The sequence below is a fragment of the Aythya marila genome, assembly GCF_965140915.1.
Source record: "Aythya marila genome assembly, chromosome: Z".
Classification (NCBI taxonomy): Eukaryota; Metazoa; Chordata; class Aves; order Anseriformes; family Anatidae; genus Aythya; species Aythya marila.
The window spans coordinates 8,225,529-8,253,021 of NC_139080.1; the positions used below are offsets into that span (position 1 = coordinate 8,225,529).

A 27,493-nucleotide genomic window follows, 5' to 3' on the forward strand; every position below is an offset into this window, starting at 1 on the left:
TCAGTGTTTCTGCTGGTTTAAATCACCTCATTCAATATTCTGTGTTGTCTTATGTAGCAGGCAGTTATGTAAATTTATAAATCATACACTAATTAGCACACAATTTCACAAATTTGTTAACAGTGAAAAAAGAGGTTTCTAACTAACCAGGTTGTGCTCTCTCCCCTCAGATGGTACAAATTCAAAGGCTGCTTGGAGGTTGTATTTCAGAAAATCTCTGTTGCAACTTTTAGAGTTTAACCCTGGGCTCACGTGCGCTTTCAGGGGATATCTTTTGCATAGCTCAGGCTGAGTCTGTCTCAAGGCCAGCTAAGCCCTTTCCTCTCCCCTTCCTTAGCACCAGACCTCCACAGCTCACTGGATCACTACAAATTTTGTTTTTCTTGTTTCTCCCTTATTCAAATTCTTGCTATATCCAGTCTCACATTCTTCTGTAATCTAAGCCCACACCACATTTCATCCCAGCAATTAAATTCAATCCATGCTTTGGTTACATCTGGATTTCACCCTGCTACCCTCCCTGTGCTCTGGCTTCCCTGCCTAGGTACTCTGAAGGGGGGCAGATAAAGTTTTTCATTTCCTCCTTTGCCTGATTTACCAGGTATCCTGTGACCACTAGCTCCCCAAATGCAGGAACATGGTCTGGAAAAGAAGTTGGGATCATAAGCCTCAGCTGGGAACCAGTGCTTGAAGACGTTTCTCCCTAATTGACTTACTATATTTTAACAACTCATCTATATCTTCAGAGTTGGCTCTGCTCCACTCAAATTACACCTTCTCTCATCCTTTCATTCAGTTCTCTCCCTTGCATCCTTGTCCTTTTTTGTCTTTACCTCCACCCTTTCTTCCTTACTTTCAAATTCCACCTTTCTGTCCCAGTGCATGGTGCTAGCTTCCCATCTCTCCTCTCTTTTGTATTCTGTTCCCCAGACTTCAAGCTCCAAAAGATGTCTTGCTCCTCTTCACAGAAATACCCATGTCCTGAAGAGAAAGAGAGGGTTTAAAACTATTTCCTCATCTATTTTAGCAAGCTGGAGATTTAGAATACACATGATACGATGGCGTGGAAAGTGGAACATATTGTCAATCGTAATTGTTACATCTGCATCAAACAAAAGAAACCAGAAGATAATTCAAACAAACCAAAGTCTGGAAGATTAAAACGAACCCCCCAGATAATTTATTAGATTAAGACCTCACATACATATATAAATATATGTTCAAGATGGTACTCAACAGTGAGACTGGAGGGACTACAAGTGGAAAGGATGTGATTGCTACAGGTCCACCGCGTGCAAGGTGCACAAAAGCAACGACTACACAAACTTGGCCAGCGCGTGTGTACGAACCACTCAGGAAGAACACAAAGTGAAGGTACGGGTAGCAGCCTTAGCAGGAGTCATGTCACTCCACAAAGCCTCATGTAAAACACAGCCCAATGTGTAGCTGAAGCGTATTAACTGTGAACACTCTGGACAAACAATCTGTGGCTGGACTAACTCCCCAGCGGCAGCTTCCTAATATAGGAGCTTAAACTTAAAAGGACACTGTCAAGTGATTGCTTTTGCTGGTTTAATTTTTGCATTTCCTCTACTGTTTTAGCAGATGGAAAACAATTCCCCTCCCAGTCCCAACTACTGATTTTGTCCTTTCCTATTTGACAATCATTGATTTTTTTTCTAAGGCTATAAATGTTTTAATAACTTCAACTTTGTAGTGCCTCATGGCAAAATATCTTCGCTTGCACTGACTGCTAAACACTATTCCTAATGTACTGCTGATAACTAGAGCAAGAGCCAGCATTATAAAAAATGATTTTTCACAGGGTCTGCCAAATTAATAGCTTTTGCTTCTCGGTTCACATCTCACAGATAGTTAAAACATGCGGGTCTTCATCCATCAGATATTTCAACTATCTTAATTGTAGAACTCTTGGCTACATAAAGGTATGCCTCCCATGTAGCTCTGACTGATCGACAGCACCTTGAGCACAGAGCCCACAACCCTAACAGCGTCTTTTTAAAAAGAGCTACTGCCAAAATATAGATTCAAGTCAAAAGTTACCATCAGAGTTAGAATTGTTAATGGACAAAATGGATCATAAGGAATCCTAAAGCAGTTAAATATTGACACCCACGAGGAACCAAAGAACATAATGCTCCCATGCAGTGTTCTTGACTGGGTACACAAAGGCACCTTTCAGGAGATATACTTCTATTTTTTTGCTGTTTCAAAAGGTCAGTTAGCACTTATTAGAAAAGGCAATTAACGTTTCAGTCTAACTGGAAAAGAGAAGAGAAGCAATCGGACTGAAATCAGAGAACTGTTTTTTAAAAATGCTAAAAATGCAAAACAAAAATAAGAATAAAACCAACCCCCTCAAAAAATCAATCTAAAGCCTTAAGATCTATGTGCTGGTCATCATTTTCATGGTTTTCCACGGTTTTCCTGCTGCTCCTTGTACGTTTTTCTCTTCCTTCCCCACCCTTTCCCGGTCTTCCTAAGGAAGCAGACTACTTGGCCAGCAGAAACATGCTGAGTGAGAAAACCTATTGCCCCAGCTGCTACACTTGGGTCAGGGCACCTGTCACGTCTTTAGGGCTTTGACCAGAAATTTGTGCCTTCACAGGGTCAGGGAGCAGAACACGAGGGACACTCAACAGCAGATGTACATATTGGAAAGAACTATGATGCTTCACTGACAGCAGGACAGACCAAGCAGGGCCGTTCCACTACAGTCATTTTTTGGTACAGTAATGTCACCTTCCTCCGGTGAACTCCTCCAAGCACCTTTCAAAACTCAGCTGGGACACAAGGAAAAGGTACCACCTAATTCATGGTTAAGAGCCTGAGCAGAACAGTTCAGAATAACTTAAGGTTTACCTCCCCCTTCATCATCCATTTATTTCACTGCTCTAAAAGCAGGGTGCTGCCAGGAGGTGCATGCTAGATATTCTGCATCATGCTTACTCTCCCCCAGGAGGCACAACGTGCCTCATTGCAGTCTTGCCAGCTCCTCGCAGAGCACAGGAGTACCAAGCCTTGCACAAGAGTGAGCGTGTTGGAGGCAGGCAGCAGCGATACCCCAAGGATCAGACCAGCAACTTGCTGCCATTAAGATAAGCACGTTTGCCTAAAGAGACCAGCAAAAAAGCTGCACTGGCCCACCAATTGGCGTTTGGGAGCAAATGGCCTAGAACTTGCCCGTACTGGCTCAATTCTACCTTTCCCTCGCTGCAATTTTACTGTGCAAAATGAGTATTTTAGCCTCATATTTCTAGGAACACATGCCGGTGGCTACTGTTACAATAAAATATGAACACTGCATTGTGAAGAAAATGACCATTAATCCTGTAATCTGCAGTCATTTTTACCAATTCTGCACATTTCTTTAAATAACCAAGTACATGCAGTAGATGGAAGTGCATTTAAATAAACTGAAATAGATACAGCATGAATAATTAAAGCCGGCAGGGAAATGTGCATTGCGAGCCGCTGGTGGAAATAATTACTGATTTGTCTTATTTACAATGGAGCCTGGATACCAGATCAAAATAGTGCAAGTTAGTGAAAATGTCTTAAGACTGTTCTTATACTACCACAACTATATATTTCATCTTGAAAAGTACATCACATAGGTTTTGGACCACTACAACATCTGACTGTGTTCTGCTATTTCAGGGTTAGGTCTCCCAGTGCATAAACTATGTCAAATAGCACTGATTTAAGGAGGAATATATTTCACATGGATGCCTAGTACATCAATCTGCAACATCATCTATTAATGTTATTAGACACTGTATAGTTGAGCTTATGATATTATCCCCTAAAAACTCAGCATGTTTAACATCGGAATGCTGAAGGAAAAGGTAGATCATAAAATCACTGAAAAAAGTAGTAAAGTGCTTGTACCTTTATAATATGCCAGGCTTTAAACAGACTTGTTTAATTAGAAAATAATCTACTTTGAACGTTATGGTTCTTGAATGTTAGGCAGTTCTTGCAAACTGCTTTAGAGCTAAAAATCAATAATGAAATATACTTCTGATATGAGACTGGCAAAACTGTGACTTCAATCTATTAGAAAATGTTGTAGATGAAAAAAAAATCTGCTTTAGAATGATTACTTGGCACATGAAAGGTTTAGAAAAAAAGTTAACGCTTTCTGATTGGTCTATCCCACAAACATTCTTGCACCATGATTACTAAAACCAAAACGAAACTGGATGCTAATTAACTGTTAGAAGAGGGAAGACAATCAGTTGTCACTCAAATAATTTAAAAATGGTACTTTAACACAAACAAATCAGAAAGAAAAAGTTCCTGAAAATTCTACAGAAGGGCTGTAGAACAAAGAGCAGTGTCAAATGAAGAAAATCTCCTCGAGCAGCCGGCTCTCCTCTATCTCATCTGCTCTGCTTCTGGAACTGCGAGGGGTCTGGTACCAAGACGACGGCCTGCGGCTCATATGACGAGGTGTGTGCATGTTGTTCCCATCATATAATTCTCTGTAGTGGTGTCCTGGGGCAGATATGGGACTCATAGCTTCAACCAGGTCCAGAAGAGAGGTTTCATACCTACAGAAACATACCAAGAAAATGGGAGCTCTGTTAAGCATCACACAGGAATCAAATCCAATCCTTCCACCTGCTTAATCCAGACTAGACCTAGGCTTGTCTAATGGGGGCCATCAGTCCAGAATGAATTTTGTTATATGAGTTCCTATGAGGAATACGAGCACAGAGGTGGTGAGAAAGAGGCAAGCAAAGCATGGGTGCTTGGGTTATTTTAAGCTGTTTCATCAGCTTTTCCATTTGATGTGTGTAATGTCTTAGTCACACTCCGGAGATTGAGGACAGGATTCAGAGATATAACAGCCAAATACACAGAACAGGTACAAGACAGACCCACACAGGTAATGGCAAAGTGACTTATACACATGCTGCACTTTTTTGAATAGACCTCTACACTTGATTTAGTTTCCCGGGGATTTGAAAACAGCAGGAGACTTTATTATTATTGCCACAAACTACACGTGCTTCCTGTAAATCTCTATGCACTATATGGAGTCTGCCTCGTGGAAGCACTGAAGGAATATAATCTAAGCAAGGCAATACAAAATCAACACTTCAGGCACCATGAGAGAAGGCAAAGGTGCTAGACATTACTCAGGCTGTCCTTTAAGTGTGAGTACAGATGTGGGGGAAGGTTGCAGGCCAGCGTTAGCTAGTAACGCACGCTGAATAATGGCAGGTACTTTAGACAGAGACTTCCTATTAATATTCACACAAGACAAGACCTGATCCAAATACCAGCACAGGATTGATCATTACAATACATTTTCTCCTGTCCAATTTTAAATGTCTTAAACAATGCCGGTTCCCTGCATCCCTAGGGAGGCTGTTCTCTAATCTAAGAGATATGACTCCAGAGTTTTACCTAAAAGTCCCCTTCATTCCATTTTGTTGTTAACACCAGCCTGCCTAACATTCCCAGTGCTGAAATAATTCAGGCACTCAATAACTTACCTGCAGAGAAACATTATTCACAGCACCCAACTAAGGTATCAGTGTGGCTGGTTAGTTTCCATAAGGTTCCTGCCACTTAAGAAGAAAGAGTTCATCCACAGAGTGAGGAAACATCTCAAGCTGTTTCCTGCAATGAGTGGGAAAGCCTTGGGTTTTCCATTCGAGACAGGGGTAGCCTAGGAAGACTACGCAACCAGATTATCCAGTTGGAGCAAGTTCCTAAACTCAGACGGGATGAAAATCTTCAGTGCAAATATTCACAGTAGTTTATTGATGTGAAAGATTAGCAGAGACCAATGGATTTCCCAGAGGCAGACCACCACTTGTAATGTCCAGTCTCCTCATGCAGCAGCAGGAGTTAAAGCAACTTTCCTCCCTAAACCAGCAAAGCCATGCAAAATATCCTTCATTAGCTCCAGTGGTGAGTGTTATGTCCCAGCAGTTGTCAGAAGACTGACTGTGACAAGCTAACTTGTAGCCATGTCCAAGAAATGCTGAAATACTTTCTCAGCTCATGTGAGTTAACTGGGGCACTGTTCGGTTAATACTGATATTAATGGCAATCTTAGTTATGCTACTATTGCTCCAAAAGCCAACTCTTTAATTTCCTTTAATTTTCATTGTTCCTTCCAATTTGATGGTAGCCATCTTTCCTAACACAGCCTGACTTAATACAACCACGTCTCAGTACTCTCTCCTCTATCTGACTATCTGTATTAATTTCCTTCTGATATACTAGTTTGCATTTCATCTGATCAGAAACGTATTTTGCCAGATTTTTTCACATTTTGCACGTATCTACATGTCTTTCTATTATGTCTGTTCAAAATTACCTCTAATAGCCAGAAATGAGTGACTCAACCCCCCAAAACAGAGCTTTGGTTTTGTTCCAAATGGACTGTACCCAAATGTGATGTCTTACAATTACTCTAACCAAAAACTTCAGAAGGACATAGGTAGCCATGCAAGCCACTATAAATGGGCCTGTGGTTTGTATTAGCATTCAGAAAGTACCCTCTGAAAACCCGGGCTCCTTAAAAACATCTCCAATGTAAAATGGAATAAGCTATTCTGCTAGTGAGAACTAGCACATAGCTATATTAGACTTTTCACATAGGGAAAGTTTTAGACTAGACTCTGTACAGATATACACAGATGCTTTGAACCCCAAAGAAAACCAGTTAACACATACACTGGTTTCATTAGCCACACCTAAAAACTTCTTTTTAGATTAATCTAGTCTAGCATACAAATGCTTATCTCCTCTGACTGTAGTGCTATCATAAAATTTCAATTTCTCCAGCAGCCACATTCAATCACAGATTAGGCAGGGGGAAACCAAACCAGCCAGTGCATTTATAGCAAACGTGCAGGCCCTGGATTTCAGCAGTACCTTGGAGTTTATTTCTTCTGCAAGTTTATCTAAGTTTTACAGCATTTCTGCTATCAGGAAGGCTAAATGATTTGGCAGATTACAAGAGCAGCAAATAGCAAAGATTATGTAAAAGACCAGGTGTTGTAAATCAGTCTATTTGACACCACAGTTATATATGCAATAAAGTGAATGAACTCTGCTAACAGAGCGCTATCTGATAAAGAGAATGCTCCTTGCAGGTATTTAGTGTTTAATCCCATGATAATGGTTTGCCCTGGTTTGTCTAGGCAACATCAGACAGCATCTGGCTGGAGGCAACTGAGTAGACCTAGAATGGTTTGAAGCCCGCAAAGACAATTTTCTCACTATTTATTTGTATCTGAATATTTAAAGAGGCACAGAATGCTCAAAGCCCAAAATGAAACTCTCTAAAAACAGCACATGTATTCCTTCCATGATCTGCCTAAATGTGTAAGCAAAACCAGATTATTGAGATCACACTTTATGGCTTCAGTGAAGTCAAAGCTGCAGCATCAGGCACCCAAAAGTCAGAACGTTTCAAACATGAAAACTGATCTGGCAAACTTGGCTTGTGAATAAAGAATGCTCTTTTAATGGAAATTAACAGTCAAGAGAAAGAGAGGCCCTTGCTCATGCTTCCCCAGGAGAAAAAAATCCCAAATTTGCATCAGTGCTAGATGCTTATATACATTTTCTTTTATGTCTTTTGTCCTTTCAACAGAAGGGAAATGAGGTAGACAACTGTCCCCTTAAAGCTGGTGACAATTCAGTCTGTCTTCACCTTTTAGCAACAGCTGCCAGTATGCTGGGAAGTCACCTACAGAACAGACTGGAGAACAATCTATTTTCTAAGCCCAGTCTTGACATTTCCACCATTTGTATTTTTTTCCTCTGACTTTCTTGAGTTTGAAAGTCTGCATGTTTTTCCATGGGAGAAGAAAGTTTGTGCAGGCTACTCTACAAGCTTGGATTAGAAGTTATTTAGATAGCTATGCTTTGGTGAAAGTAGTCTTACCATAAGGTCTCCATAAATTCTATCAGGAGAGGAGACACAAAGAATTGGCATATAAACCATAAGGAAGGCAGGGCCACAAACAAGAGGGTGTTGAGAGAACAGACCAAGGTAAGCACACTGAAGCTCTTCTTTCGACAAAGAAATTTGACCTTTGTTTTTAATGTACTACGTAAATCTCCAAATACAGCTCAACAGAAAGCAGCATGGAGATGCCCAAACTATCTGAGAGCTACCACAGGGATCAAACCTCTGTAGCTGTGTCAGTGTAGAACTGTGACCTCGGTGGCTAAATCCATCCTGGTCAGGCATTGCACCATGCTGTGACAGTATTCTCCTAATCTCCTGTGTACTATTAACACAGGTTGCTGGAAATTTGGCTCGTCAGACACTTAAGTGTTTGTGGAAATTTTATTACAAACTTTCAGCATTGGCTCCTAATTAAATAAGTATCTAGTAGAGTTTATAAACTCTTAATGTAAAAAACAGTTTTAGCCCATCACTAAAGTAACAGAAAACATCATAAAGCATTACGCTTTATACCAGCTCGTTAAAAGTTCACATTTTAAAGAAAGAAACAGTACAAAATTGAGTACAGGCTGGCACAGAGTCAAACCTTTCGTTCCACAGTATTTCTGTTTCATCGCCTGTGCAGCAGAATACAACGCTCTGAACATCTACAGGTGCATCTTACCTTGCGACACATTTCAAAATTGAACGGGAAGGAAAGCGCTTGCATTTTTATGACAAACACGCAAATGTGGCTGTTGCTCTGGGAACCGTAAGACCACTTATTCCCAGGGTGGTTGCTGAGAAATCACCTGAAACCACTTGGTATTCTGTCTAATAAAACCTGCTGAAAAATCAGAGTTCAGACAGTCCCACAATGTACAGTACTGAAAAAATGGTCAGGTTACACAAAAGTGATGCACAGAACTCATTACTGCGCAGGATATTAGAGAAAACAGTGCTCTTGAAGGTAACCACAGAGGATCCTCACATCAATCAGCTGAACAGCAATGTTTGTTTATTTATTCGTTTAGGCATTTGGGATATGTCATTAAATTTTTAATGTTTGTCTATTTCCCATTGCTGGTAAAATATATTATATTTCTTATATGGTGTTCAATTTTTAAACTATGCTATTGTATTTTTACATTATGCAGTCCCATTTAACTAATAATATCATTTGCTCCTTCCTGAAAAAACAGCGCAACACCAAACAAGTTTGATATTTGGAGAAGCAGAAATTTCCCCATGAGGCAAAATAACTAAACTTATTAGAGCCGTAAATACTCTGGCAGTGAGATATATGTATATTTCTTTAAACAAGCACTGTCAGATATTATTTGATCACTATGTTCAGAGATATCTTTTCATTTACAGTCTCTGAAAATTTATTCTTCAACCATAAATGTGTACAAAACACAGAATGTCTCTTCTGCAAGGTGATGGCATTTCAACAAAGCATACTGGCAATACGGTTTTGGAGATTAGTAGCTATATAGGCTTACTTTATTTAACTGTATATACCAGAGGAAATAAAAAGGTTTATTTTTATACTACTGCTTATATTTTCAACATAAAGTTCAAAGTGATTTACTAATGTTACATGAATTGCCTTTGAATTACGGTACAGTATTGCGCCCAAGTACAAAGCCTAACACTATTTTGTATTCATAAAACACCATCTGCCTCCAAGCATTTCACAAACACTAAATACAGCTAAAAACACCTTCAAGAGGTAAGGAAAAGACCCATTTTACAGAAAAGGAAACCAAGCTTATTGTTACTATAAAGCAAATGTCAAACTCCTACTTGACTGGAACAAACAGGGCAAATAAAAGCAGCTTCCACAGGAGAAAACAGATGCAGATAAGGTATGGCGTTAGCAGCCAAGATACCCCAAACATGAAGACAACACAGTGGTGTTACAGCTTGAGGTTACCTGGAAAAACTGGCTGCAATGACTGATCGATTATCCACCACAAGCTAATCCAGGTTCTATTGGCGATGGGTGGAATTCTGCCCAAATTCAAAAGTCCTAGCCACTTTCTGCCATCTTTTTTTCTTGTGTCCACAATTCTTGCACTAGGGATGCTAGAGGTTATGTCCCTGGCTCATCCTTTCAACATCCATGTATCAATCTTTTGTCCAAAAATATTGGACAAAATTTCTTGAGAGGCAGAGACCAAAAGAACACAGAGGAATCAAAATGTGGGTACACCAATGCCTGTATATCCAACAAGCTTCTGCGAAGCTTTTGATTTTACAAGTTGTAACCGCCTCCTCTGGATGGGGCCTTGGCCAACCTGATCTAGTGGGTGGCATCTCTGTCTATGGCAGGGAAGTTAGAGTTAGATGATTTTTAAGGTCCCTTCCAACTCAAGCTATTCTGTGATATGATACTCTGAGTTCAGTATCACGTAGACATGGTGTTGATGATTCTTAACTAGGTAAATTACCTTTTTGTCCAACACTTTTGATGCTTTTTTGGAGTTTCTTGCTATAGATGTGATATTTGACTACCTGAAAGAATTTAGTGTAATTCACAAGCGTATCAGGTCATCTAAAAATTTTTTCTGTTTACTTCTCATTCCAAGTCACTGATGAAGAACAATCCCAACACTGGTCCCTGCTGACTCTTGCATCATGGAAAATGTATATTAAGTCCCTTTACTTGCTACCATGAAATGATTAGTATACAGATAAAAGGACTTTCTTCCAATCCTGTGGAAACTTGGTTTTGTTAACAACCTTTGGTGTAGAACCTTGACAATGGCCTTTTGAAAATCCACACACACTGTGTGTAGTTGATCTTCTTTGAGTCAGTAGGTTTCTGGGTTCAGGATCTTCAACATCCTACCCAATGTCTTGGTTTCTTTCTTCTCTGCCTCCCTGCTGTATGAGTATAATCCAGATTTTAGCCAGTATGCTATTTGGCCCAGCAAGCCTGAGATGAACATGTCAATGAAAAGGACAGACCAGTTGGATAGGAAATGAAAGCTGGAAAGAGAAGCTGATTTTGCAGTCATTCCCTCAAAGGCCAGAAGTCAGGATAGGGAGCCTTGTCTCTCCTGTGACCTGATCTTTAGTGACCAAAGAAACCCCTGTTGGAGTATCCCCATGTACTGACATGCTAAACCCCCCAAAAACGAACCCAGAGAAGTGCAATCTTTGAGGCTGAAGCATCAAGAGAATGAACAAGATTAAATATGGACTCAGAGACAAAGGGACCGTGCCTGTTAGCCTGAGATTCCCATTTCACTTTCATGCAGGTTGGAACTGGGAACAGACACTTTACCATGGGAAACAGGAGGAGGCAAATTCAGCAGCGCTGTATGTATTTAAACCAGCTCCAGGTTGCGATGTATTTCTTGCCTGTAACTGTTCTGTATTTTCCAAAAGTATCTCAAAGTTCCTTAATTCTTAAAGAAAAAGATCAGACTGCAGAATAGTTCAAAGCAATTAAAAAAAGATCTAAGCCTTTTATTTAAAATACATCACACAATGTAAAACAGAATATATTTACAGTGTCCTCAGCAAAAGCCTCCCGGAGTGCTGTAAAACCCACACCCACATAATAGAGAGCTTATAGTATCAGAGACTTTTAGAGAAGTCTCTGAGGCAGTATTCACAGAATCATAACCCAGAGAAGGAAAAGACTTATTAGATCATCCAGCCTTCTCCCCGCTGACAGAGAACCATTCCCTACAGTGTGCTTCCTAACATTTTTTTGCTAATAATCAGCCTCTTGCTATTCTCCTAGGGAAGCCATTCCACAGCCAAATATATCTCACGCTAACATTACCATTATTACTTATTTACTGGTTACAGTATAACCTAAAGGGCCTTGATCAGGGGGACCTACTCTACAACCACTTGTAAGAGTGATTCTCTGTCCGAAAAAGCATACAGTCTACACAAAGTCCAAGGGGAAAGATATACAATTTAGGAGATCAGAGTAGCATGGAAAACACCCCAAATGTTGCATGAATATTTGCTTTAGAGTTTTGTAGGAGAAAAAACTATGTGTTGCAAACCAGAATACACAACAAGAATGTATTTCTGATAGTCAGCTAGAGACAGACAAGGAGGTTTTTTCTTCCTCCCAGTTTCACACTATTTGTTATAGCTAAAGATCTTGCACAGTACTGAAAAATCCGTCTTCTATTTTGGTGCAAATACTCCTTAAGTATTTGAATAACATTACATTTCTCCCTTCTGCTCCAGTCTCAGTCAACATTTATCTGAGCCACACGTATTTTAATCTTCACTCATAAATCAATACCTCGAGCACAGCAACAGATTTTGCCACTCTCCTCCTATCTTTGACAGCATCTTTCCAGTAAACGATCACCCAGAAACGAGCACCACATTCCCCACGTGTGGTTATATAGAAGCAGAGAGGAGACCAGCTCCCTCCAACACTCACGCAGCGCACGCCTTTGAGGACTCAGATGACAACAGCCTTTTTGCTGCTTTCATGGCTCTTGCACCCTTCCTACTTTGTGTGTGTTGACCCACTGCACTGTAACGCAGCGCTGTGTGCTGCAGGACCTACAAACCAATGAATAGAACGCCTCATTTTGTGGGGTTACTAACAATTTTTGCTATTTCTGGTGGAAAATGACATCAGAGATTGCTGCCTTTGCATACAAGAAAAGGGAGAAAAGTAGCAGAACTTGGTAATTCACACCTTTACTAACCAAAATGAGCAGTGGGAGGCAGCACTATGGGACAACCTTCTCAGTGTGACAGGCAGTAGTAAAGAGCTAAAGAGGACACGGTGTTAAAAAAGGCCGAGCACTGCTGGCTTGGCCCTGGTCTTTTGCATACCAAGCAGAGCCAGTGTGCTAAAGGATACTGGGTTCAGCATCAGCATGGAAAAACTTTTGTCCTAAGTCAGGTCTGATAAGAGATTTTTATTCCACAGCTTTCACCCTGGCTTCACCTATGATAACACCCAGCTGGCTGTCATTACTGAACTAAGAGTTACTGCTGCTCTCATTCCTCCTTGCTAAACAAACAAGCCATTTTCACTTACCCACTAGTCAGAGACCAACACCTGCTTTCCTCACCTTTTCACACTCCTGTCTCAGGGCTCCCAACCCTCAGTTATCCCACCTTTTTGCTACTGGAAACTCAACCTTTTCTATTATTTCCTCATTGGACTCTCACTCAGACTCTGCTGCCATGTTACCAACCTGTCAAATACAACTGAAAGAACTTCTTTATTGTTTTTGTCTCTGTGTGCTTTTAGTAGTTAAAAAAACAACAAAAACCCCAGATCGTTTCTTTTTAAGGTACGGCTGCAGGCAGCTGAATTGGCATAACTGAGGTTGTAATAATTCTGGAAGGGGGAGAGCGAACAAAGACATGAGTGCTGAGAAGTAAAGAAACCTTTTAAATCATATCTGCCAGTGACAGAAGAATAATTTAGAATGAAGTTTTAGTAGAAAAGAAAGGAATTACAGAACCATGGAACTACCATGGAGTTTAACAACCACCTCTGCAATCCCTCTGTTTGTATTGTCCTTCTCTCCCCTCCCACACACCCGCTTCTGTCTCATCAAGTCTGAAAGCTCTTCAGATCAGAAAATGAACCTCAGTATATGTACAGCACCTGAGGCCCTGATTCTGCTGTGATATTACATAATAACTTTGCACTTCAGAGCATGCTTAGCTTTTATTCCCTTTAAGCACTCTGTCATCACAGCATATCTTCGGCGAGATCTTCACCCTTTATTGTTCTGGGCCAAAACTAAGCTGTCATCATCTTTCCTGCCATACCTCATCCCCCTACTTCTCCTGCCTTAACAGCCTTTCTTCTATTTTTTTTTTTTTTTGCTCTTACAAGTTTGTCCCCCAGCATTTTTCCCCTCAAAGCAAGCTCTAATTCAATGAATCATCTTTAAAATTGTGCTTTTGCTTTTATAATCTGCTAAAGCCTCTGACAAAGGGTTTGCATATGTAAGGCATAGTGCAATTCTGTACCTCCTCTCTGCCATTCTGGGTCTTGGCCTTTAGTTTTGATTTTTCATGTTTTGTTTCTTTTTCCTAGTCTGCTTTCAGCAAAGCTGGGACTGCCTTATAACCATACAACGGCTAGAACTTTGTAGGTACTAAGTAAGTAAAAAAAAATAAAAAAAAATAAGGGGCATAGCTCAGGAAAAAAAAAATAATGAAAAAAAAAAACATCCAGCTTGCAAAGTCCATCATCATTTACATGGATTAGCTATCTGCCTTTCCTCACAAGCTCAGTCCATATTCCCAGACTGCCAGATAATAAATCAAGTTTTTGCTTCAATTGTAGTCATTGGGAGATCTGTAGAGTTTTAGGTCAAGCACTTATAACCATTTTATGATTCCAAAGTTTCTTACTTTGTCATTTAGTTACTGAACTGTGAGCTTTCATTGACTTTCTAACCATTGTGGCAAGAACTGCTACTAGCTGTGCAAGATTTAAAACCTCATTAAGCAGAAGAACAAAATCGGGCTGCAGTAGTTTTAGGTGTATATTGGGGTGGAATCACGACCCTACGGAAGCCAGTGGAAGTTCTGCCACTGGCTCACAGGTGCATTGTTTCTTCCCTCTCTGCTGCTATTTGTTGTACCAGGATGAACAGGTATTGCAAAACCTCAATTTTACACCTTGGAAATGCTTGAAAATTGGTTATTTTACCTCTTTTCTTTTTTCCTCTACCTTGCTGAAATATTTTACATAGTCAATTGCTGTACCTAAACACAAACTCTTCCTGTGGATTTGTACTATTCTTCCCCTCCTGCTTGTCAGCTTAATTTCTTCTGCTGTGGCATGGAGTGTTTAATAGCAAAATTCAGCTATTCAGAAACTCAAATTCTTTTGTTTCTTAATTATCTCTGCCCTGTCAGCTATATCAGTGAAAACAAGTTACCATTAGACAATTCAGATACCAGTAAACACCACGTTGTGATAATATAGAGTCCTGTATTACTGTCATTACAGAAAAAGCTGTTTCAGGGAGGTTTAAAAAAAAATTAAATAAGCCCAGCACTTCTAAATGGCCGAAAATCTAAAGATATCTTAATTATTCTTCAATATCTTAATCATTCTGAAGAATCATGATCTTGTATAATGGCCATTTTAAATGAGAGGTTTGCTGCTCTGCACAGTTGCCACTTCCTTCTAATTGTGAATTAAAGCATAATTTAGAGTGGCTCTATGCCAGCATGACTACAAAAATGTACAGACACTAACTCTGGTTGAAATAGGGGGAAAAAAGCAGTTAGATTTCTTTAAGTAATAGAAAATCACTCACCAAGTTGTACTTTAAAACAAAACACTAGAGCTTTAAGTTGACAAACTGACTTGAATTAAACCATACAAAAAAGTGCTTGCACTGTAAATCTTACAGGGCAAAAGTGATGGTAGGTTATCATTCTGTTTATTAGCATGCACTTTGGAGAGTTCAGGGCAAGTATGGATACGCATTCATTCCATTTTATGCCGCACATTACTGAAAACACATTCTCCATAAATAATTCATAAATGCATTGTCTGAAATTTCAGATTCCAAAAATACAACATGGTTTTCAACTTTATGGTTGCTTGGTCTTCAAAAACGAAATAGACAATTGGATGGATGGACTTGGCAACCCTGATAAGAACCCATCAGTCAGAATTACACTCCAGAGGTAAATGCAAACATCTTCTAGCTCCTGATCCATGGAACAGCAAGGCCAAGAAGACAGCCCCTGTGCTTGTACCAGTCCCTTGGTAGGGAGCAGGGAGAAAAAGAGAAAGGGCAGAAGTAACCAAGTAGTGAGAAAAAAGTGTTCAGTAGGAGACCTGATTTTAAAAAGAACTTTTATCAGAAAATACAATGCCCTGGTCATCTCCGGTCATGAGCTGGGTGCATAGCTGGGGTGTTAAGAGAGAAAAGGATGCTTTGCAGGCTGGTGTGGTGGGAAGCTAATGGGGCTGAAGCTGCCTAAAAATCCAGAAGAATTTAAATTTGAAATATAGTAATAGTCAAAATAAAGAAAATGAACATATTTTGCCTTGCAAAAAGCCCATTTTCTGGCCAGACTGCACCATGAACTTGAGCTCTGTTTGTTGCTCTCAGCACTTAATTGGTATAAGTTCATTAATGGCAATGGCATAGTAACTGGCATAATCTTTTATGCCGGTTATGCTAGCATAAGAGAGGTGAATAGGATCTTACAGTTCATCTAAAGTCTAATTTCTGCTGGGAGCAGAGTGACCACAACTCCTGCTGAAGAAACTGAAGTATGCTTTATAGGGTAGAGTGGTTAAGTTTTACATGCCTTGTGATTCCGTATCGTGCTGACATTATATATGTAGTTTACGCTCAGTGGCTTCTTTTTCCTTCATAATGTACTCAGAAGCCTCACATCAGATAGGAACTGCTTTTCAGCCAGATTTGCATTCACTTGCTCTGTTCTGCTCACCTCCCAGTGAGAGGCACACACAATTTCGGGTACCTTATCTAATGAAATCTTTGGTGCCTAGCCCTAACAGAACAGCCGACAATCTTGCTACACGTCAGGTCTTTCTTTGAACTCATTCAATCCGTTTTGCCTGAGAGCAAACATTGCCACCGAGCTTGAATTCTTGGCAACCCAATGTATTGATTGCTTGGGTGCAGACCATACGTGAAGAGACAATGCTCCCATAAAAATTGTATTCCAGTACCCAACTGCTGTAAAAGCTCCTGGTTTGCACTGTTAAACCTCCTGCTCTGTGGTGGAATGGTTGGGACTATCTGCTGTTCCATTCATTTCCAGGTGTGCTGAACTCTCTGGGGTAATCTTTAAATCAGCTGAGATTTCATACATGAAAGATGAGGATACATAATTCAAGAGAAGCCACTGAGATAAAACAGTAGCTGTAAAAAAAAATGCAGTGTGCTGGTGGTGCCTGGTTTAGCATGTCAAAGAGGGGTGACTGCTGGTGAGGAGCTGCGCACAGCTGGCACGAGAGCATGCCGTGTGGCAAAGCAGGTAGCATCATTGTGAGCTTCACAGGGACACAGGCACCAAACAGGTCTGACACTGTGCAAGTACTGAGTTAGAAGGCACCCTACAGAAAAAGCCAGCAGTAAAGCATGGAGTACGAGGCACTCGGGCCTGGTCTCCCTTGGCTGTAGTCATCGCACGCTAACAACCTCTTTCAAAAACTTTACACAGGTGGTAGGTGCCCCACTGAGATAAATTACCTACTTTTGGTTGCTGAACAGATGGGCAGGGAAGTGAAATTTTAGTTTGTTCATTCCCAGCAGTAACTAGAAAAGATGATCTCGGGCTCTGCAGGATTACTTTTCGATAACCATACACCTGTGGATAGTCTACGCTTCTGTCAGAAACTACATAACGTTATCGATACACTACAAAATAAGGCTGAGCATTTAATGGCTCAAGAGACTAATGCTAAGACTCTCGTTCCCATATTCTTCTGAATAAATTCTAGGATGAGAAGGACCAGAAAGTATTCAAGCAGGGACCTCAACAGACAGGAGAAATGGGCTCACAAGAATCTCATAACATTCGGCCATGTGAAATGTAAAGTCATGCACCTGGGCCGGAATAACCCCAGGCACCAGTACATACCTGGGCTGACTGGCTGGAAGATAGCTTTGCAAAGAAGGAACTGGACACTTGTTGCCTTGATACACACACACACAAATTTTAATATTAGCCAGCGCAGAAAGCAGCATTGCCAGCATACTGAGGGAGGTGATCCTTCCTCTCTCCTGAGTCCTGGTGGGACAATTCATTTGAAGGGCCAGACCCAGCACTGACAGACATGGATGCACTGGAGAGAGGCCAGAGAAAGGCAACGAAGGTGATTACAGGATTGGAGTATCTGACGTGCAAGGGATGCCTGAGAGAGTTGGGACTCAGCCTGGAGCAAAGGCAGCTCAGGGTGATCTCATCATCTATAAATCCTTGGTTACTGGAGGAAAGGAGACAAAGCCAGGCTCTTCTCAGTGAAAGGATGAGGTAATAGGCACAAATTTAAACACAAGAAATTCCATTCAAACGTAAGAAAGAAAGCTTTCTGACTATGAGGGTGGTTAAACACTGGCACAGGTTGCCCAGAAGGTTGTGGAGTGTGCGTCCTTGGAGAAATTCAAAACCTGACTAGACACGTCCTGAGTAACTGGCTCTAGTTGACCCTGCTGTGAGTAAGGGGTTGCATTAGATGACCTCCAGAGGTTTGTTTTGACCTCAGCCATTTGGTGACTGGCTAGGGTGTTTTCTCTTCATGAACATATTAAACCTCACTGACAGTATATGGCAAAATCCCAAGGACTCACCATCAAGGATCGGACTCTCATTTGCCCATACAGTTCAGGCACAGTGTTTTAAAGGAAGCTTAAACTGCCAGTGCCTGCAAACTAGAAAGCCCAATAAACCAATGCAAACATTAACCAAAGGCTTCTGCAAAGAAGGGTCGGCAATTCAGTAAAATCCGACTAGATGCATGGGAAACAGTATGACATATTTAATCATAGGTCTTCCCTCCCTTCCCCATATACTTTACCAAATTATTTGCATCTATTAGTCGGCTGAATATGAGCCAGCAGTGCGCTCAGGTGGCCAAGAAGGCCAACGGCATCCTGGCTTGTATCAGGAACGGTGTGACCAGCAGGGCTAGGGAGGTGATCGTCCCCCTGTACTCAGCTCTGGTGAGGCCGCACCTCGAGTACTGTGTTCAGTTTTGGGCCCCTCGCTACAAGAAGGACATCGAGGTGCTTGAGCGGGTGCAGAGAAGGGCGACGAAGCTGGTGAGGGGCCTGGAGAACAAGTCCTACGAGGAGCGGCTGAGGGAGCTGGGCTTGTTCAGCCTGGAGAAGAGGAGGCTCAGGGGCGACCTTATCGCTCTTTTTAGGTACCTCAAGGGAGGCTGTAGCGAGGTGGGGGTTGGCCTGTTCTCCCACGTGCCTGGTGACAGGACGAGGGGGAATGGGCTTAAGTTGAGCCAGGGGAGTTTTAGGTTAGATGTTAGGAAGAACTTCTTCACTGAAAGGGTTGTGAGGCACTGGAACAGGCTGCCCAGGGAAGTGGTGGAGTCACCATCCCTGGAGGTCTTCAAAAGACGTTTAGATGTAGAGCTTAGGGATATGGTTTAGTGGGGACTGTTAGCGTTAGGTCAGAGGTTGGACTCGATGACCTTGAGGTCTCTTCCAACCTAGAAAATTCTGTGATTCTGTGATTCTATTCCTGTACAAATACCTAACAGTGTAACATACAACCCCATGTATGTATATATACACACATATATATAGTGTAGATATACATGTATATATTTTTTATTATTTTTTTTAATAAGAAAGCCATATACAAAGTTAAGAAACTTAATAAAAATATTGTTAGTATCTTCACTTTTAGCTTGCAAATATTTTTCTGGCAGAAATCTCCAGCTAACTTTGCAGCAAGACCTCTCAAAGGAAACAGAACTCTTGCTAACAAAAAAAAAAAAAGGAAAGAAAAAAAAAGCACACTACAAAATGAATGTGACCCAGGGACTTACCCTTCTATGCAACAACACGAGCAGAGTGCACAGAGACAGTGAAGTCCGCAGGGCGTGAAATTAAAATTTTCACACAGATACAATGAAGTAATGATACAATGTTACAACCTTGGCACAAAAATCTTCTGGTTTGAGTAAAGTCAATGTCACGTGATGTTACGGTTTGTGCACTGGTAGAAATGGTCTGCTGCTAAAAAGTTCATAACAAAACAGAAGGAGTGAAAGCAAGAAAATTGCATGGATAATTACAATAGGTCTATACATTCTAGTGATCTAGACGTTCCTTAAGATGCTCATCACAGCAGTATCCAGTTGTCACTTTAGGCTGATTTAAGAAAGAACACTTCTCTTTCACGCCTCGAAATCTAGGAGCTGAGATGCCATTAGGAGATAGGAAAAAGACGACTGAAAGAGATTTGAGCTTGGCAAGGAAGGGGGAGGGAGAGGACATCTCTTATTAGATCAGTTTGCTGCCTGTGAATGAGGTGGATATGCAGGTTCCAAATTCCAAGCATACGGGTAGGAGTAGGGATGCACAGAGCAATTAACAGAGTCAAGCAGAAGCTGGGATGAGCAGCATCTGGAGCATTGTTAAAGTCCTTCTAGGAATTGTTTCACCTCTTACAGTAAAATGGGGAAGTGGCACTGGAACAGCATAGGCTCATCAGAAAGGACAAGGTCACTGCAACGAAAACGGAGCTTGCAAAATTCCCCAGCAGATCCATGTGCAGGGGCATGGACACAAGTTCAAGAGCTTGCTACATCTGACCTGAGACTTGCAAAGCAATATATAAACTGCTCCCCTTATACCACAAATACACCTACACATTTCATCACTGAATTATCAGATAATCTGCATGGAGCAGAAAGCATTTCATTTCTAAGAATATGAAAAAGTCTGCAAACTCATAAATCATAAAGCTGCTTGTCCATTATGATGTTTCACAGATACCTGATAAACTGACAGATGTGCGTGCATTCTACAAAATACATTTATAGGTCTGAACTGTTGGGAAAAAATCTGAATTCAGCACTACTGCTCATCTCAAAGCAGGTTTTCATGATCAGAGGCACAGAAGTTATACACACAAGTACTATTGGCAATGCGAGTGGTGTGTGCCACTCGCCCTTCAGGAAATGTAACAGAAAAAGTCAGTCTAACAGTGCAAAGGTCGTTCCTTCCATGGCATGTTTCCCACCCTACTGATCCACGACAGTACGCACAGAGAAACATAGAGCCAAATGTGACTTAATAAAATCTTGAAGTCCTCAGCTTATTATTTTATTTTATTTTTTTAATTTTTCTCATTTCATTCCAGTGATTTCATTAGGTTAGACTTCTTCATCTTTATTAAAAAATAATCAGAACTGAAATGTTTCAATAAACCCAATTTCTGTTTTAAGTAGTAAAAGATGATTCAATGCAGATGAAGCAAAAATGAAAGTTAAAAGTACAATGGCAATAGAGGCTTTGGGAATCTCCTTTAAAAGATTTTAAATACATAAATTATATATTAGTACTCTAAAATGTCTTTTTTGTTGTTGTTATTATTATTACAGAAAAAGAACTTGAAAAAGCAATTTTTTTTCCCACTATGTTCTCCAGCTGTACATATCGAACCAAATCCTTTAAAACTTATGGTTAGGATGAACCACAGGAGAAAAACAACACTTAAGGCGCCTCTACTAAAGCAGATAACTTTGTACAGGACAGAAAACAGAGAGAATATTATGTTCAGTAAAAGGCTTAATTTTCCATTATGCTTTCAAATTATTTCTCCTGAACACATTCAGACTATAAGAAATAATTCAGCTTTTTTTCTTGCAGAGGGTCATAAATAAAGTACAACCTCATAAAAAAAAAAACACAAAACAATTATATGACCCCAAATTACTTCGGAGTTAGAAACAAGTCATACCAAGAAATTTGTATGCTAAACATAATTGGTATCTATAAAGAAATGGTGTGTCATCTGAAATGAAAAACAAACAAAGCAAACCCCAAATGTTTTAAGATTATCTAAAAGTTGAGGAGATAACTTCATTGCTCCAGTGACAGCCTGCCACAAAGCAAAAATTACCAATATCTAATAGCATGAATTTTTGAAAAGGAAATCTGTAATGGGAAGAGAATAAAAGTCACACCTTACAGTAGAAATTGGTGCATTCAGCTTGAACAAAGATCTGTAGATTGACATTAACAATCTCCCTGCTATGGAGCTTGCTATGGGACTAGGAGTTTGACTTGATAATTCTTGTGGGTCCCTTCCAAGTAAGGATATTCTACAATTCTATACCCCATCAACTCTAAGTTGATTCTACCCCATCAACTCAAATCTCTATCAGAAAGTGGAAGGTATGCTATGCGATTCAAGGTCTCCAATAGTAATGATGGAAAGCCTACAAAACTAAAATGTATTAAAACAGTTCAATATCATATTACACTGAATCACTGCCATTACTTTCCCTACCTATATATGGAAAAATACCACAGTTATTTCATTACCCTACCCATGAAACTTCACAGTCTGAGTCTTCTGTTATTATGTCCTGTCCTACCGTAATTCCACTTAACCCCCTGGTCTAATTCCAGATACATAACATTATGAGCTTGTGACTTCTACATTTTTTAACAAGGACATTGAAGAGATGAAGATGGGATGGTTGGACCAGATAATCTTGGAGGTCTTTTCCAACCTTGATGATTGTATAGTTACTTAAATATCATTAGTAGTATTATGGATGACTTTAGCTTAAAAGCTATAAATGCTAGACAAAACCTCAGTGATACAGTTTTGGAGTAGGTAAACAACACAGTACCAACAAGATGTCAGGAGATAGGCTAGCTAAGCCTTAGGCCTCTATCTAAATGTTGTACACTCTGTATGTGCCATTTTCACAATTCTATCTGATACCTGCTGGTTTATCCAGTAGACAAGATAACAAAAAATTGTTCCTTACTTATTTTCTCCATTTAACTTTTGATTTTATAAACTTCTAAGGTATCTCTAACATAGTCCAACTTTTCCAAGCTGAAGAGTCCTAGTTGGTTGGGTTCCACACTTTAGTAGTGCAATGGACAGTTCAGATGTTACCACCAAAGAGCAACAACAAACATTTCAAACTTAGATTCAGCATCTCTGTGGAGCAAAAATCCACTACTGCAGTCTTTCACTTCAGAAGTGGACACAACATAAAAATGAGGAACTTTGTTAAAGAGAATGTAAAAGGGCAGTCCAAAGGGTAAAAGCACTTATAAATGGCAAGCATTTGTTTAATAGTCATGCTGGGTCTTCAGAAAAGGACACACAGCCTATGAAGGCAGACTTCAGAAAGCTGAAACAGAGTCATACTACTTAAGCAGAACAGCAAACTATACAGTTATATCCAGTCAGGTCCAAATAAGGAAAATACCAAAGAACAAATTCTGAGAAATTAATACAGAAGGAAAAGATAATAATAAAAAGCACAGTAAAGCCCAGCCAAATATTAAAGGTTACCTTGAGAAAAACATAGGGTCTACTAACAAATCCTACTTTAAATACATAAAAAGAAGAGGAAGTCTGAGTATCAGTCAAAGCCAAAAAGGAGCATCTAAGGATGGTAATACCATAGCAGAAAAGGTCAATGAGTTGACACACACTCACCATGAAGTTTCTGATGCCAAAGAGGACAAGGTGGAAGACTTCTCCCAAGTTGAAGTTGAAGTATCATGTAAGTACATTACAGAACAAATTAACAGAATGAACAATAATAAGCTGCTAGAATCAGCAGGTACTCAAACTTCTGAAGGAGCTCTGAAGGTACGAAATAGCTGAACTATGAACTGTAATGCATAACTAATTGCCTAAAACTGCCTCGGTTCTGAGACAGTGAAAATTGGCAAATGTAAAGTTTCTTTTTAAAAGGATCTGGAGTGACACACCAACCTACAGATGAAGAACTCTGATGTTTAGAACAAGCAGATTGGTGGTAATTATAATAAAGAAACAAATTCATAATGCAAACTTGACACATCGGTGAAAAGTATTAATTAAAGTCATAATCCATTGGAAACCTCTACTGGATTTGTAAAACTGTTATGCATCTGGAAAAGAAAAATACAGTTTACATAGTTTACCTGTAGTTCCAAAAGCTTTTCAACAAATCTGTCACCAAAGATTCAAAAGTTTCCATAAACTAAGAGGAAAATCCATTAATGGATAGATAACTGGTTAAAAGACAGGAAATAAAGAAAGAATATTAAAATTGGTCTGCTGTAAAGTGGCCAGGGAGGTCACCAATGGAGCCTCAAAGAAATCTGTTAGGGCCTGAACTCTTTAATGCATTCATAAGCGGTCTAGAGAAAGGACAAATAATGAGATGACATTCACTGCTGATACTATGCTATTCATGGTAGTAAAAACAAGAGCAGGAGGTCTTCATTGAGGCAGAGAATTAGAGTATCATGAAGGAGAAAAAAGGTACATTAAAAACTAGTCCTGGAAATGGGGCAAATCTAATGGTATAAAGTGCTGGCTAATGTCCTTAAGTGACGGTGGCAAGACTTTCTTTTGTAAGTAGGCAACTCATCAGCGGGAAATAATTGAGAAGACAGGGCTGTGTCTGTCTGCTGAGACCATCTTCTGATGCACACAACATTTAACTATTACAGATGGGAGATGATGAGATGACTGGTGCAAAGCCTTACTCAGACCTCACTGCAGTATCCTGAATGACTATGTTCAACTTACAGGGTGTCACTTTAAATAAATAAATAAATAAGAGAGAATTCTTCAAAGCAGTGACAACTCTTGATTCTATCCAGATTTCCCTCACCACAGTTTTTACTGAACACATTATTACAAGTTTGCGTTCCACTGAGGAAGATGCTGTATGCTTGCAATCACACGTGCACTCCCTCTCCCAGAGTTCTCAGTAGCTAAGCCCTTTGATTTATAACACGAGTATTAAAATTGTATTAATAATCAAGGCACTGACCATGCAGCACACAGGTTAACCCTGCATTTGCCTCCAATTCATAATCAACACGTGAATGACAAACAACTTATTTTTAGTTCCACATACTCAGCTACACGAGGAATAAGATGTCAGTGTGTGTTACTCCAGGCTTATTTTACAGTCCACAGGAAGACAGGCATCACCAAAAGGTGATTTAGCTGATCCTAAAATAAGTCATCGACCATAAAAGGACCTGAGGGTAAGTAGCTCAGTTGTCTCAAGATAAGCAAGATGAATTCCACACTAACTACACTAGCATCACAGTTAATCATCGTTATTACGTGGACTAACCAAGCACGGAGATTCACTGTGCCAGGATCCTGCCCTGAAGAGTTTACAGCCTGAAATTCCAGGCAGGCAAAGGAGAGAGAGAAAGGGGAATACATTAACACATAAGCAATGTGGTGGAAGTATGACAAAGTCATATTTGTGGAGAATGGCTTCTTAAAGTAAGATGCGATGATTCTGTATATATTATTACTCAATTCCTCCCAAGGAGAAGGAACACAGAAGTGACTACAGCGCTAGGAAGAGAACCATGCAGAACTGTTCATTACAGAATCATGAAGAGAGGAACCAAGACTGGTCTTAATTTGTCAAGCTCTGTAGAAACTACCATGACAGCAATTCCAGGAAAATGTTTAAAAACTACAATGCAGTGCTCAGACTACCAGTGGAGGGAAGAAAAAAAAAGTCAAAAGTTTTTTTTTTTTTGACAAAGGGGCAAAGCAAAGCACAGCAGGAACCTGAAAATAGAGGGTATTCTGAGACTAAGTCTTCAATGCTGTGATTACAAGTACAAATGAGAATCACATCCAATGAAGATTTAACAAGGTATTTGAGAACCTGCAAAAGCAGTGGGGAAAAAAAAAAAAAAAGTAATTAAGATAACAATGAAAATGATGGTAAGAAACAGACTTAAGGAGTTAAGTCAGCTTCATAATATGATTTGTAGTCTATTTTCCTTTGCTTATTATTACTTTCAAACTACAATCAACTTATTGTCATACCACTGAATGATGTAAACCTTGCCAACTACTTCAAAACTAACACGTTTTCTGTTGCACTGAACATTCCCAGAAGACATTTCCCCTCATTTTAATACAAAATCCTGTCAGATCCACATAGCTGAATAAAAAAATGTGTAAAGAATATGTAGCTGTAATAGACCTCCCCCAACTAGTCAACTTTGGAATAAAAGACGATCAAAAAAGACTCAAAGATCCAGTGCTAGATTAATGCAAATATCTGCCTGTTTGCAAGTGTACTTTTTGATTAAACTGGCATACATCAAGTACAATTAGAAAGGTTATTTATAACTAAGAAATACATAATTCTGCATTTTAATGAGGGTGACAATTACAGCCAACAGTTGCTAATTAACATTAATCCTTTTGCACTGCAAGTCAGAATTTCCCAATATGATTTTCATTGTCAGCAACGGACACACCAAAACTGTTATCACAAAGCAGCTATTAGGCAGGCTGCTTTGACACAAATAGGTGTTCCTGTTACACACAGTAAAGAGAAAGAATCTGATGATGTCTTAAATTTGATAACCTCAGATGTAAATACAGAATGTCATTTCAAAATTTACTTGATGTCTACCATGTGAAATATAATCAAGGCTTATCATTTTCATGGCTGAACCCAATTCAAAGTTTCCCAAGAGTCAAGCTTCACAGGTGAAATCTGATTTCAACACAAGCTTGAAATCTCCCATTGTTAAATTTGGTTTTGATCCCCGTCCTGGGTTCACATCTGCATTTCACATTTGAGACTTCAAAGCTTTTAGTAGTCATAGCAGAACAACATAGATAAGGACCACTGTTTGTCCTTTTTGCTCAGCTTCTGATGCCAAATTCTGGAGCAAGGGCTAAAGATACGAATGACTACTATAAATTGATTTGCTACTGTAGCATATCCGTATTTCATTTTTTTCTTATATAGAGTATCAAGAAAAAAATATATTTTAAAAATGAAACCTGAATTTTAAGTCCCAATTTTCCAAAATTGCTCTAATGTATTTCTATACTTTGATTAAACATTTCTCTGTAAATACACGCCTATAATGACAACCGTTGACCTTCTTGAACACTTCTTTTATTGATGGTCGCAATCTTCTAAAAGAGATGATTTAGATATTATATGTATGTATTTTGAGAGGATAAATTACCCCTGTTTTAGCCTCTCAGCCATGGTCTTTTCAGAAAGAAGCACCAGAAACCTATCTGTCAGTCTCTTCATACTGATCTTTAGCAGGAAAAGAGACCTGGTCCAAACACCATCGAATGCACAATATCATAATACAGCCAGTAAATAAAGCCTCTAGAAGAGTGCTGAGGTGCTCACCAGCTGGGTCAGGCAATTGGAGTGGGATCAATGTTAGATGTAAGTAAATGAGAAGGCAGAAAAGGAGAATTGTGAGCAGTAAGCAAAGAAACCTATAATGCACTTCTTACAAAGTGCTGTAAATTTCACATTTATTTTGTAAGTATGAGATAGATGGGTTATTTCTACATACAGAGGTGCCCAACTAAAATCAAGATAAGTGATATTAATGTCCTATGGTCACTATTATTGAACCTCGAAAGCAATAAACTATGAGTCGATAAATATTACATTTGCAACATAGTTAACATTCTTCTACTGTCTCTGGCACTTATTACACATTGTAACCGCAAGTCTACAATACATTATTCATATTTGGGGTGTCACTGAGTGATGGATTGCTGTAAGAGAGGCTGTCCTTTAAATAAATCAACAAATAAAAATGCAAATGTTAACATTTTCAGCCACAACTTTTTCCATCTTGAATAGGGAATGAAAATTTCACATTATATCGACAGCCAGCAGAGAGAACAATTAACAACCTACACTGTGAATAAGAGAGATTAATTTGCCAACGTCTGGTTTTATCACTTGCATATGGAACTATATTGGACTTTTTGTGCTGCTGGTTCTCTCAGGGAGTAGACAAAACTTGTGTCTCCTATCATGTTCATCACCTAACGCAC

General features: G+C 39.7%; 1 protein-coding gene across 1 annotated transcript in view; it reads right to left on the reverse strand.

The window, feature by feature from the left end:
* Positions 1 to 1,163: 1,163 nt before the first annotated feature.
* The window catches only part of KIAA1328, a 172,203-nt gene continuing 145,873 nt past the window's right edge, over positions 1,164 to 27,493 (reverse strand). Inside the window, exon 11 of the mRNA XM_082782847.1 lies at positions 1,164 to 4,577. Coding sequence (XP_082638973.1) covers positions 4,364 to 4,577 — 214 coding nt within the window. The 3' untranslated portion in view covers positions 1,164 to 4,363. The remainder of the gene's footprint in view (positions 4,578 to 27,493) is intronic.